General features: G+C 41.9%; 1 protein-coding gene across 1 annotated transcript in view; it reads right to left on the bottom strand.

The window, feature by feature from the left end:
- Positions 1 to 14,033, bottom strand: part of LOC308285651 (glypican-1-like) — a gene marked incomplete at both ends in the record, with an annotated part of 185,147 nt that overhangs the window by 4,811 nt on the left and 166,303 nt on the right. The window contains 2 exons of the mRNA XM_080726484.1: positions 5,052 to 5,185; positions 5,969 to 6,094. Coding sequence (XP_080582610.1) covers positions 5,052 to 5,185; positions 5,969 to 6,094 — 260 coding nt within the window. The remainder of the gene's footprint in view (positions 1 to 5,051; positions 5,186 to 5,968; positions 6,095 to 14,033) is intronic.

Below are 14,033 nucleotides of genomic sequence, written 5' to 3' on the forward strand. Positions count from 1 at the left end.
ACCAAAATTATGCTTCAAGTAGCATGTGAGCATTGTGAGGGGTCAAACTAGGGGTTCTTTGTGATTCTGAATCCATTGCAAGCATTTGTTTTGCATGAAAAACATTCCTTGGGCTACATTTCAGCCTCTCAAACCTGTGAAAAGTGATGAGTCATCACTTCACCGTTATTTTGGTCCGTTTTCTAGCCCAAGGAATGTTTTTCATGCAAAACAGATTCAGAATCATCAAGAACCCCTAGTTTGACCCCTCACATGCTACTTAAAGCATATTTATTTTGGTGTGTTTCTTTCCTGTATAGTGAAGTCGATGGAACAGTGATACAAATGGCCATAACCTTTTTTTTCGCAATGTTTCCGACAGAGCAGGCCTCTCATTCTGTGTACCTTAATGACCAATTATTATAATTTTTTATATATATATATATTTTTGGCTTTTATGCCTTTATTGATACAGTACAGTACAGAAATTTTCGTCGCCACAGGTGGCAGTAGGTACCTCTGGCCACCCACCGGTCTCTCTGGAGATGGGTGTGTCTAAAAATAGGAGGCCGTCCTTTCAGCTTATCTTCTGCAATACAGTTAAGTGACACTAGATGGCATAGCAGAGCAATTACTATTTTGCTGGGGATTGAAATGAACTACAGAAGAGACTAGATACTAGAGAGTAATTATACTTTAAATGGTGTAAAAATACATTTTGGCATAGGACTTTTTCATTAAATGTTAATTAAATGTCTCATTTGTATTTGTAAGGGTCCATTTAAAAATAAACACTGGGTAATTTTTGTTCTACACAAATTCAAATCATTACCAATAATTTCATGAAGAAACTAAGATTTTATTATATTTTAACTCTTGCTTGGCAATGTAAAAATATGTTTTCTCATGTCAATAAGCCAATAAATCACCTTTGAATTGAAATTGAATTGTGTGCCATTACTTTTTGCATAGCTTTTCGGTGTAAGCCTTTCTCAGCGTGGGAGGAACTTATCAAGATAATATCAAATATAATAATAAAAGAAAGCTTTCAATTGTTTTGCTAATAGTCAGGGAATTTTAATAAAACCCTGGTAATAAATTCCTTACCAATTTACTGAAGTGATATCTTTCCTAATTCGTTTTTTGTCAGTGTTGTTGTTTTTCACTTTGTGAAAGGTGGTAGACTCCCCTTCCCCCTCTTCACACCTCATACAGACCGGGTCTCTCTTTGCATTGACCTATTTGCTTCAAAACATGGCGTGCTGTCTGTCAACAGTGTCAAACAACTGCACTGTTAAATGGCTATTTTACTTAAAAAGGCTCTTGTCTCACCCCAGATACCATGGTTGCATTTAGTCTTTGAGCACATACAGTTTCTTTATAAACTTTAAGGGATAACTTTACTTATAAAGTTATCTTTATACTCCTATTTTGGCTCAGTTTTGTGAGCTTGTAGATCAGCTGTTTTCACCAGTTTGTGTCCTGCATGGGAAATCATCTAATCAGAGTCAGTCAGAGTTAAGGGGAGACCTGGAAATTTGAAAGTTTGAGAAACACTGACATAGTTCATAAAAATGCAGTGCAAATAGGACTTAGTAGTACATTTTAGTATAGCCTCCTCATTGACCTCATATCACATTATTAAAGAAAACATTTGATAACCTTTCATTGAGTTCCTAAGATTATTTAGCCCATGTACCAGTATTACTATATTTTTCACGTGCCACTTGGGGAAATACTAAGCATCAAAACCTGCTGTAGTCACACCAGTAAATGCAAATACTTGGTAAAACAGGTTTCACTTATGTGCGGGGGAGAATTGGTTCACTGATTTGGCCTCATACCCAGTGGTGGAAAAAGTAATCACATTTTTTGTGGTGAGTGGGTTTTTCACAGAGAACACACCTAACCCTGTGCAGGGATAAAAGTATCAATACTGTAATGTAGAAATACTCTGTTAAAGTACATAATTCAAAAAGTATGAAAGTATTGGCATCAAAATACATTGTGAGCTTGTAGATAGGATGTGGTATTATAAAATGTGGAAATAATGTATTAATGTATGATTCACTACGAGCCGTGGGCCGGCAATTGTGCTTGCGTGAATTGAAAACAATCGGTTAGTCCAATATCTTCTTTTACGGAGATTGACGTTTAGTGAGCATGGAGTTGAGCAAGTAGATTTATCTCTCTGTTGCTTTGTTTGTGCATTCTAAAGTTGACAGAACTGGAAACAACAGATACATTCTGTATGTATTCACAGTCAGATAGCCATCTTCTCCTCTCTTTAAATAAATGCAAACAAGACATTCCCCTTATATTATCCTTTTGTTATTTATGCTATTCATCTGACACCTCACCTGGATGTGGTAGCATATACATTCAGTCTCTCTATCGATGGATGCATTGCCCTGCTTCATCTCTCTCTCAGCTAAGGGGTCCCTGCTTCATCTCTCTCTCAGCTAGGGGTCCTTGCTTTCTCTCTCTCTCAGCTAAGGGGTCCCTGCTACATCTCTCTCTCAGCTAAGGGGTCCCTGCTTCATCTCTCTCAGCTAAGGGGTCCCTGCTTTCTCATTGTCAAGTTGTAGATCTCCTGTTTTCACTAGTTTGGGTCCAGGGAAAACATCTAATTGTTCTTTTGGGTTTCAACCAAAAAGGTTTGGGAACCACTGTGCTAAACATGTACCCCCATAGGAGTCCTGGACCCTCTGTTGAAAACCCCTGGCTTAGGAAGCGAATGACCCCCTACCGGCCCTAGAGATAGCAACACTTTTATACTTTGACTAGTAAAAAGAGTCAATTCTGACCACTGCTCTACATCTGTGAGCCAATTGTAGTTTTACTTTAATTAGTTACTAGTTACTTTGCAGATATGGTTATATTGTGAAACATACATTAATCCACTATTTCCACATTTTAAACCTAGGCTATTTCGAAATTGCCGATTTACAAGCTCACAATGCGTTGCGTTGGGACACATTTTGAACTTGTAGCTCTGCTTTTTTCAAACAATTTGTACTTTTACTTTTGGTACTTTAAGTATATTTTGAAGCCAATACTTTCATACTTTTGCTCAAGTACATTTTGAATTATGTACTTTAACAGAGTATTGCTACATTACAGTATTGATACTTTTACGTTTTCCACCACTGGGTATGAGGGCAAATCTATTTACTGCAGTGATTCAATCCCTCCCCCGCGCATAAGTGAAACCGGTTTTACCAAGTATTTGCATTTACTGGTGTGACTACAAGCAAGTCTTGACGCTTTGTATTTTCACAAGTGGCACATGAAACATCTGGTAGAATATAAATAATTTTAGGAGCACAATGAAACGTTATCAAATAATGTTTTCTTTAATCAAGTGATAAGAGGAGGCTATACAAAAAATGTATACTAAGTTTTTATTAACTATGTTCTACAGTAGTGCTTCTCAAACTTCCAAATTTCAAGGTCTCTCTCCCCTTAACTCTGACTGTGTACAAATGACCACCCCCCTAAATGAACCCACAGAGTCTCTGGAAATTAGACATTTTCCCAGGAAACAAACTGGTGAAAACAGCTGATCTACAAGCTCACAAAACTGAACCAAAATAGGAGTATAGGCTACGGTTGACCTGAAAGTTCTCTTAAAGTTTATAAAGAAAAGTGTATGTGCTCAGAGACTAAAAGCAAACATGATATCTGTGGTGAGACATGAGCCTTTTAAAGTGAAATAGACATTTAACAGTGTTGTTTGACACAGATAGACAGCATGTTGTGTTCTGAAGCAAATGAGTCAATGCAAAGAGAGAACCAGTCTGTATGAGGTGTGAAGAGGGGGAAGGGTAGTCTCCGGAGACACCTTAAGCTACTGTGGAATCATGTGGGGAAAAAAAGTTCAATAAGAAAAATACACTAATACAGGGGTCTTCAACGTTTTCAGATCAAGGACCCCTTAGTTGAGAGAGAGATGAAGCAGGGACCCCCACAACCTTTTGTACCTCAACCTCTGTGCTTACTGCTTAGTATGCTCTTTTTTCCCCTCCACACCTAAAGTATTTGCCGAAAATAGCCAATCTGCAAGCTCACAACACTTTGCAGTGTGAGGTGTTGTGAGCTTGTAGATCTGCTATTTTTGAAAAATTGTGAAAATGAGTGCAAGTCTTTGAATATCTTTGACCCGATCTTTGACCCGACTTCTAAATCCTTCCTCTAAAATCGAAATCATGCTGTTCTCAAACCTTTTCATGTGAAGGACCCCCAAAATTACAGGTATTTGGCCACGGACCCCCCATCTCAAAATATGTTGTTCCAGGGACCCCCCAGAAGCAAATATTTGAGTTACAAATGTTCGCTTTTAAGTAGATATATTCAAAGACTTGCAAAAAAAATCATGATTTAAAAAAAATAGCAGATCTATCTAGCTTGTATATTTGCTATTTTTCAATAGTTAATAATCCTAGGCCTAAATGGGTTAAACAAATAATTACAATTTGAGTGCAAAAATAACTCGAAAAGAAACTATTTACAAGCTCACAATGCAGGTAGAGATAACAAGTAACCAACAAGTAATAGACTCGAATAGTCGACTCATATTGAAGAATCGCCACCCCGTGGCTGAACAGCCACACTACACGTTGAAATAAAATATCACATTTCTAGGGGGCGCGGCTAAGAATTTGGAGGCGTGTTTGACAGAGGTACCTCTAGGTGGCGCGAGGTGTCTACTGGTGTCATTTTAGACTTGGCGACGCTAAATGTTGTACCCCACTGTAGTATACAGTAGACTGACAGGAAATGGGGAGAGAGAGAGATGGGGAGTGACATGCGGCAAAGGTCGTCCGGATCGGGAATCGAACCGGCGACGCCGCGGCAACCATGCCTATGTGGCGGTGCCTATGTGGTATGCGCCTTGACCAGTCGGCCACCGGACGCCCCTTAATGACCAAATTAATAGAAAAAACAAAAATAAAAAGTATGTCATGACGTCATAGGTAAAACCCTATTCTTTGAGCTTTTTGGGCCTGTGGCTCCCCGGCTAAAAGAAAGAAGGAAGAAAAGAAGGGTGTGGTGTGTTGAAGGGCCCCCACCGTGCGCGGCTCATGCCGTTCCAGCACTTATCCTCCGCTCCCGCTCCGGTGGCCACCCGGTCACTGCAGAGGACGCTGGGCAGTGACACCCAGTACGGCTGCATGTCCTTCAGCCTCCGGGTCACGTCGAACACCTGCAGAGACCCCGCAAAGGTTCAACCGTCCACCCACCATTCATTATCACCTGCTCTAATGGCATATAGCACCGCAACGCTCCAGAGGGGACGCAACACAAACACAACGTAATTAATTCTCAAAGACCTGGAGCGCGAGTCGAGTCGCGTTAGATTTGAACCACTTTAACCATTATTTTGTGCTTTAACTATTGAAGAATAGCAGGTCTACAAGCTCGCAGCGCGGCACCTGCTATTTTTTTTAAAACTGTGAAAATGTGTGCAAGTCTTTGACCCGACTTCTAAATCCTTCCTCTAAATCAGTGGTTCTCAAACCTTTTCTTGTCAAGGACCCCCAAAATTACAGGTATTTGGACGCGGACTCCCATCTCAAAATATGTTGTTCCAGGGACCCTCCCAGAAGCAGAGATTTGAGTTACAAAAGTTTGCTTTGAAAAACATTTTCAGGATTTTTCAAAAAATAGCAGATCTACAAGCTCGCTGCGCGGCACTCGGTGCCGCGCTGTGAGCTTGCATATCTGCTATTTTTCACTGGTGAAAGCATTCAATAATTCTAGGCCTAAATGGGTTAATTGAAGCGCTGGGTCATCCATTTATTTGTCATCTGATTAACTCTCCCATCTATCTCTCCATTATGAACTGGACGACTTAGCTTAATTGAGCGTGCTGGGCGAATAGCTTCCTGCATCATAAACTCCCAATGAGACAGAACAGGCCATCAGAGGGTTATAAACAAGACGGATGGAGCCGTGGGGGGGGGGGGGGGGGATTAACAGTACTTACCAGTTTCTCCAGTTTGCCCGTGCTGGGTCCCATCCTGTCCTCCACGGTGACTTTCCCCGTCCTGGTCACCTCGTCCTGCCCCGCGGCGCTGGTCCCTCCTCGAGGGGTCCCGCATGCCGTGAACAACTGGAGGGAAGAGAGGCGAGAGGAGAACCAGTCAAGGGACAGAGAAAGGGAATACCCATTTACTGTAGACCTGATGGCCTGATTGTACAGATGTCTTCTAAATCCTAACAGTTTTGTGAAAAACCTATGTTTCCTATATCAGTGGTTCTCAAACGTTTAATAAGGACCCCTAGGATTATATGTATTTGGCTGCAGACCCCCATCCCAAAATATTTTGTTCCAGGTACCCCCCCCCCCCCCCCCCCCCAGAAGCAAATATTTGAGTTTTCCTTCTGACCGAAGGTCGCAGTTTAGTATGTGAAACGGCACATCATGTCTCCATCTGGACATGTACACTTTTTTACGGTCTATGGGTTTGTCGCTCTGACATCACTGTGATGTCAGGGGAACCACACAAACAGAATACCTTTTATGCCCATATATGGAGTTTATGCCCATATATGGAGTTCCCTGATGTCATCAATATTAAGCCCATATCTAACAGGACTTCATAATGGACTGCCCATATATGGAGGCCACATCGGCCACATAAAACACTAACAGAATCCATATATGGCCAAGACAGATGGCCAAGACAGCCCATGTGTGGCTGGTTCTACAGACAGGGATCTCCATGTATGGGCATAAAAGGGATTGTATGTAGTATGATGTCAGATGTCATAGATGATGTTTTAGTAATGTTGTTCAACATATTTCCAACCAGGTGAAAGAACACAGAGGATTGAGGATTTAACCTTTACTTTTATACAATATTATGAAATATCCGGAGATTTTATGTCAAATGCTTCGGAACATTTTGCTAGTTTGACCACTTCAAATGCTTAAAATAATAACCGAAAACAGCCTGTCTGCAAGCATTGAGAGCTTGTAGTGCTTCCAGAGAGGACACGCTGTCTTCCATGGAATCCAAATGACTGAAATCAGTTGTTTGACGACTGAGAACTTTAATCCAAGGGAATGATAGTGTGTGCTATCAAATAAGGGCTTTCATTGTCACATGCACTTACAATACAGCTGCGGCAACATGGCAGGCAGCGAAGAAGATTAAAGAGTCAAGAAGATTAGAAAATAGTCTAAATAAAACGATGGAGGAGATTGGATGATAGAAGGGAGAGGAACAGGACGAACAGTGTTGATCAGATTGGACGAGGCTCTGAAGACAGCTTTACTGAAGTTTTCTTCAAAAAAAAAAAGCGGGCTGTGCTTTATCGGGCTGTGCTTTATCATCATCAGCTCCATCTCCCTTCTTCGACTGGACTGGATGAAACTCTAACCGTAAGGTTTCAGATTTTAGAACTCAAATTTAATTCTCTTGAACTTATCAAATTTTGCCTTCAACCATACAGTATGTAAATCAGCCTCGGTTCTGTATAATGATCTTTATTGCTACTGGTGTCAACATGACTGGAATCCAATAGGCCTGAAACTAAAGGCTTTGAATAGAACGCCGTGAACCCGTACTTATGTGCTGCTACGGACAAGATGTTATACTCCCTTTTCCAAGACGTTTGCTATGCAACCTTATCCATAAGGGCACAAAGGGCCTTTGTGCGACTCATCGCATCGCCTACGCCTCCTCAGCCCTCTAGACCCAGAATGTGAATGCCACTTGTAGTTTACATTACCACAGGACTGAAATCACCATATTCCTGTACTAACGGAAGAAATAGTACGGCTCAGCTGACTGTATTTCTCTCTGGAGGGCTTATATTTTGCACGAGGGACAACTTGAGCTTGTGGAGATGCCATTTTCAGGCCGATGACACCATCGTACGTCAAAGTATAAATCAGTCTTAAGCAACAGTCTCATCATGCCTGGCCTGGTTTTGGGATAGCTCCAAGTGCTTCCCCTCACCTCAAGATCTATCATTAAAACATGAATCCGTGCTGAGCCTGCGGCCATGCGTCTTAAGTCGCCTGTGCTTACGCGGTTTTATAGCACACAGAATAATAGGTGTAAGAGATATGACATGGACTCCACCTATGTTACGGTATAGGATTCACGCCAAGCAGCATTCAAGAGTAATTTGCACATGCATTTTTTTTTTGAACGAATTCATATCACATGGTTTACACCCATATTATGTTGCTGAGGCAATCACACACAGGCCCCCGTCCCGTATCTTGTGTGATCCTGACGACGGTCGTGTAGGGCAAGAAGTACTGCGAGTGATTGGAACATGTTGGTTTAGGATCTGGACGTCAGCAGATTATGTAAGTAGGGGATAATCCATGTGACACTTGGCGCCCAATGCTACTGGAACATGGACGCTGATTGACCGCTGTGGGGACCAGGGGCGTCACACCAAATTCTGGGCCCCGGGTACAAGGATTCACTGCGGGGCCCCCCATGAATGTTAACTATTGAAAAATAGCAGATATACAAGCTCACAGCGCGGCACCGAGTGCCGCGCTGCGAGCTTGTAGATCTGCTATTTTGGAAAAATCGTGAAAATGTGTGCCAAGAAACCTATGTTTTCATGTCAGTGATGCTCAAACTTTTTCATGTGAAGGACCCCCCCCCCATCTCAAAATATTTAGTTCCAGGGGACCCCCTCAGAAGCAAAATTTGAGTTACAAATGTTCACTTAAAAAACAGACATATTCAAAGATTTGCGCACATTTTCACGACAAAAATAGCAGATCTACAAGCTCGCAGCGCGGCACTCGGTGCCGCGCTGTGAGCTTGTATATCTGCTATTTTTCAAGTGGTGAAGATTAGAACTTGGGGAAGATGCACGGGGAAAAAAAACATCCACTCTGCTGAACAACTACAGGCCTGGAGAGGAGATGTTTCTGCCAGGCACTATAGGGATGGGACGATACGCGATATTATCGTTTATGGTGATAAAAGAACTCTCACGGTAATCGTGGAGATTTAATTTATTGTGATTTTATCCTCCGTCAAGCACTGGGATCAATTCACCTTTCATAGCACTTAAACCCTCTGGTAAAAGGTACTTAATATGATATAATATGTAATATATGTACTTGATACAGTCTTTTTTTCACTCTCTATCAAATGTCTTTGCCAAAAAATAGCAGATCTACAAGCTCACAACGCGTCGCAACGCGACACATTGTGAGCTTGTAGATCTGCTATTTTTTGGCAAATATTCCTCCCCAGGATAATGGTTTTTATTTATCGAGATTGTATTGTAAATCGCGATTTCTTTTGTCACAATAATCGTGATATGAAGTTTTCATATGGTCACATCCCTACCAGGCACTCGTTTCTTTCTCCACATAAGACCACTTATACAGAGCCAGCCTTTGTCTTGCCCCTCACTCTCACTCTCACTCTCTCTCTCTCTCTCTCTCTATGCACTGCACTCATCTTCCACCATCACCGAAACAATGGAGGCAGATTTATCCGGGCTGCCTAGTGCGTTTTAAGTCTCACCACCGGCGGAAGAATTACTCAGATGTTTTGTACTTCCATTCAGACCAGAGGTCGATTCTAAAAATGTCTTCTAAATCCCAACCTTTTTAGAAGTTATCTGAAAAAAAGTTTCCATAGGAGCCGATCTACTATAGGCCTTCATAGGCCTTCTTGTATGCTCTGTCTAATGCCTGCTTGTGACCCTCTGCAGACATGGAGGAGAGGAAAGCTTAAGAACCTGGCCTAGTTGATTGGAGGTTCACTGTCTTTTTTTTGTTGTTGTTGTTGTTGCTGCTGCCTCTTTCTTTTCTAAGTTATATCTCTAAGTCTATTTACTTTATGTTTTGAAGCCTGGAACAACTTTATGGAATAAACACCTTTTTTTATTTCAACTTTAAAACTCTGGTTTGGACCTTCCATTTTTTCCCTTTTTATGGGTTTGCTGCACAAAGCCAGTCAGTACCAGTCAACCACCACAAGGACAAAAGGTCCTTACACCATGAATAAATCTTTATTCCTTTTTGTATTATTATTATGTTGCTATACATATATAGCAACAACTAATGTGACACAGATGCTGTCCTGGATTGAAAGGTAAAAGGCTGTGTGGGTTACAACCAGGGACGTGCTGGGCCTCTGATTCAGCCCAGGAAAAAGAGTTGGAGAGGCCCTCATTGCGCGCTATAGAGAGAGGTCTCTCTCTATAGCACTGCTGCTACTCAAAGATTTGCCATTTCCGATCATGACAAGTGACAAGCCAGTGGGCCAGTTACTGTACATGATTTATATTTTGTCTTTGTTGGGTGGAAACCTTGTATGTCCAAAACTGTTTGTTTTTGTGACCATAGGTCGCATTTACTACCAAAACCTCCACCGTCTGTCTGTGCGTCAGTCAGTCAGTCAGTGAGTCCGTCACACTTTTGCCCTGCTCATATCTCCACAACCGTTGCCCCCATCCATGCCACATTTTGCACACACACTCCTTGACTGCCAAACTACAACCTCCAAGGACCCCCGGAGCCCCAGGGACCCCCAGGTCCCTGGTGGACCCCCAGATGTAAAAAATGACCAAATGTGCTCACACGTCACACGTCACACTTTTTCCCTGCTTATATCTCCGCACCCGTTGACCCGATCCATGCCAGATTTTACACACACACTCCTTGCCTTCCAAACTACAACCTCCAAGGACCCCCCGAGCCCCAGGGACCTGGGGGATCCCAGATGTAAAAAATGACCAAATGTGCAAAAATGACCAAATGACCACCCCAACGGGGCTGCTCACGGGGAATTCCCGGGGACCACCGACTCCTGGTGCTCCAGAACGGATGCAAAAGTGGTGGCGCCCCCAGTGGAGGACCCCCTGCCACTGCAGCGCACATAAAATGCCGTAACTCGGGCTAGGAGCGTCCGGGAGAGCCGGGGCCGGTACCTATTCGTCCGCCAAGGCAACGCGGAGACCCCACCCCTCATTTCTCACATGGCCCTATTCTAGCGCCACCTTCAGGCCGATTTTTAAAACACATTTTTGGACACTGCTCCTACAGTTTTTGCCCTAAAATCACGAATATCACTACACAGCATGTCTACACTCATGTCATCAACATGGATCAGGAAGATTTTGGAAAAACAAATTTTTGCCCTATTTGTGGAGATAAGCCACCTACGGTCGCTTATCTCCCGATTAGGGAGTCTTACTGGTGTATTTATCATTTAAAAAATTATTTAAACTAGTGAAAACAGCCGATCTACAAGCACACAACGTCTTGCACCGCGAGGCGTTGTGTGCTTGTAGATCTGCTGTTTTCACTACTTTTGTGCGACGGCCTTGTATGATGAAGCAGGGCTTTGCTTTGCGAAAAAATGTATACATTTGAAACTTGGAGATACGAGGACAGTGACGATTTACTTTGTTGGCCGCCTCTGAATGCTTTTTTGTTAAGCAGTGGGTGCTCAGCTACTAAATTTTAAAAACACCACAGAAGTGGGAAAAGCGTCACTCCAGAATAATAGATGCAGGACAGGCTCGGATGCATCTGCAGGTCAAAAAGTCAAGCTACTCTGAGGAAGACTGAGGCCTAGGGGTGGGCGATATGGAAAAATACAATATCACAATATTTTCCCAAGCTGTATCACGATACACGATTTTATCACGATTCTTTTTCACGTTGGTTTTGATGGTTATTTTTCAAGTTACTTGACAAAAACTAGACTCTCTGGGTTCCTTTTGGGAGGTCTAAATTGAACTTTACAAGTATGTAACTCTGACAGTATACAAATGAAACCAAATGGACCCTTACGGGTCCATTTGGTTTCATTTGTATACTGTCAGAGTTAAGTGGAGACCTTGACATTTTAAAGTTTGAGAACTACTGATTTAGACCAAAATGCAGGTTTAAATTGAATTCTGCAATGAATCTCTGTATTAACAGGATTTCTTACAAGGCTCCCTCATTTGTATCACGATACATACGATATCTCTGAAAAGACATATCGTGGAGACATTGTATCGTCTCAACGATAATTATCACCATATCGCCCACCCCTACTGAGGCCCAAATGCCTAAGAAGAATGTGCATCTGAGCCTGCCTTGCATCTATTATTTTGGTGCCGCCTTTTCCACATCACTGGTGTTTTTTGAATAAAAGAACAGAGGAAGGTTTCTCTTTATTTAATGAATTATTCTCTTGAACTTTCAAGTGGCAGGGTGCGGGTCTAATCTTTTTAAAGCAATTATGACATGCTGTTTTACCAATCATAACAGACTTTGTCCTGGTCCTTAAAGCGTGTATTATGATATTAAAACTGAAAACTTCACCAAAGTGGTAAATGGTAAATGGTAAAAATGGTACATTGGAACGATACAAACACAGAGACAACCCTAACCCTCCCCTGGACGATGATGCGTTCGTCCAGAGGCCAATTAACTCACTTTTCTGAGCCTAATTATAAAAAAGAAAAAATAGATTACAGAAAAAATAGAACACTGTATGTTGAAAGTACATTTTTTGGTGTAATTGAGGTCAGGAAACGTGAAAACAAAAAGCCTAAAATAAAAACAAGACCTTTAAGATTCATCCTCAAAAGATTCAGTACTCAAAAATGTTTCCAAATCGTTCGAAAATAGATCAACAAGCCCACAACGCGTGGCGATGCTCTGTTCTGCACGGCACCGATCTTCCGGCTTCCACCAAAATCGACGGAGCCAGGTTCACCATGGCTGCTCGTGTGCTTTTTAAGACCAACATTAAAAAGGTGTGCATCCGTTAAAAAGAGGCAGGAATAGCTTGGCCTGCAGGCTTGGCATGGATGACTCATGTGCAGCACCTCTCTGTTTTAACCCATTCAGAACGGGTACACATTTTGTGTTTCATTATTTTATGCTTTATACTATTGAAAAATAGCAGATATACAAGCTCACAGCGCGGCACCGAGTGCCGCGCTGCGAGCTTGTAGATCTGCTATTTTTGAAAAATCGTGAAAATTGAGAATTTTGACCCGATTCTATTAGTGTCTTTTGAATCTGGATTTTTTGAAAAACCTATGTTTCTATGTCAGCAATCTGGCCAGCCATCGTCAAAGAAAAGGTCCTTTTCACTCAACTGGAGCTCAGTTAGTCTGTTCTTGAGAGACTACTATGTCAGTGGTTCTCAAACCTTTTCATGTGAAGGGCCCCCAAACTGATATTTATTTGGCCACGGACCCCCATTTCAAAATATCTAGTTCCAGGGACCACCCAGAAGCAAAATTTGAGTTACAAACGTTCGCTTTGAAAATACATATATTCCAAGATTTGCACACATTTTCACGACTTTTTCAAAAATAGCAGATCTACAAGCTCGCAGCGCGGCACTCGGTGCTGCGCTGTGAGCTTGTATATCTGCTATTTTTCAAAAGTTAAAGCATAAAATAATGGTTAAAGTGGTTAAAATCTAACGCGACTCAGGCGCGTTCCAGGTATTTGAGAGATAAATGTGGAGCGTTGCTACGGCATGCCATGTTGTGTCTGTATGAATGAGGCAACTGAATGGCATGAGATGTGGCCAACAGTGTATCAGTGCAGAGCCAGGACATGCTGTACGTTTGAAGCATCGATCAAAGGTTTACATCCAGCTCCAGGCATCGCCTCTTTTTACTCATTCGTTTTACAAATATCTCTACCCATCTCTATAAAATTTTAATGCTCAAATAACTGTCTTTGTATGTATCGCAAATGCAAATGCACACACACAATAGAGGTTATGCGCATGCATAAAGTGAATGGCAAATCGAGTGGCAAAGTGAGTGGCAAAGTGAGTTTAAAGTCTTTTAATGAAATCAGATAGGACTTTTCTGTTTGGATGTATGGGCTGTCAAGGCCAGAAAGTCGTTTTTTTTTTTTGCCACTCAGTAGGCGTTCCCGCATAACTTCCGGGTATGATGATGTCACACGCATACCCTCTATTGAAACAGGTCCCCAGGATGTTTTTGTGTTATCCTTTTAGCCTTAATGTCTTACTGTACCTCGTGCTGTTTGCATTTCTGACTAATAAAGTATTCAATCAATCAATCAATCA

The sequence above is a fragment of the Nannobrachium achirus genome (assembly GCF_963921795.1).
Source record: "Nannobrachium achirus genome assembly, chromosome: 5".
NCBI lineage: Eukaryota > Metazoa > Chordata > Actinopteri > Myctophiformes > Myctophidae > Nannobrachium > Nannobrachium achirus.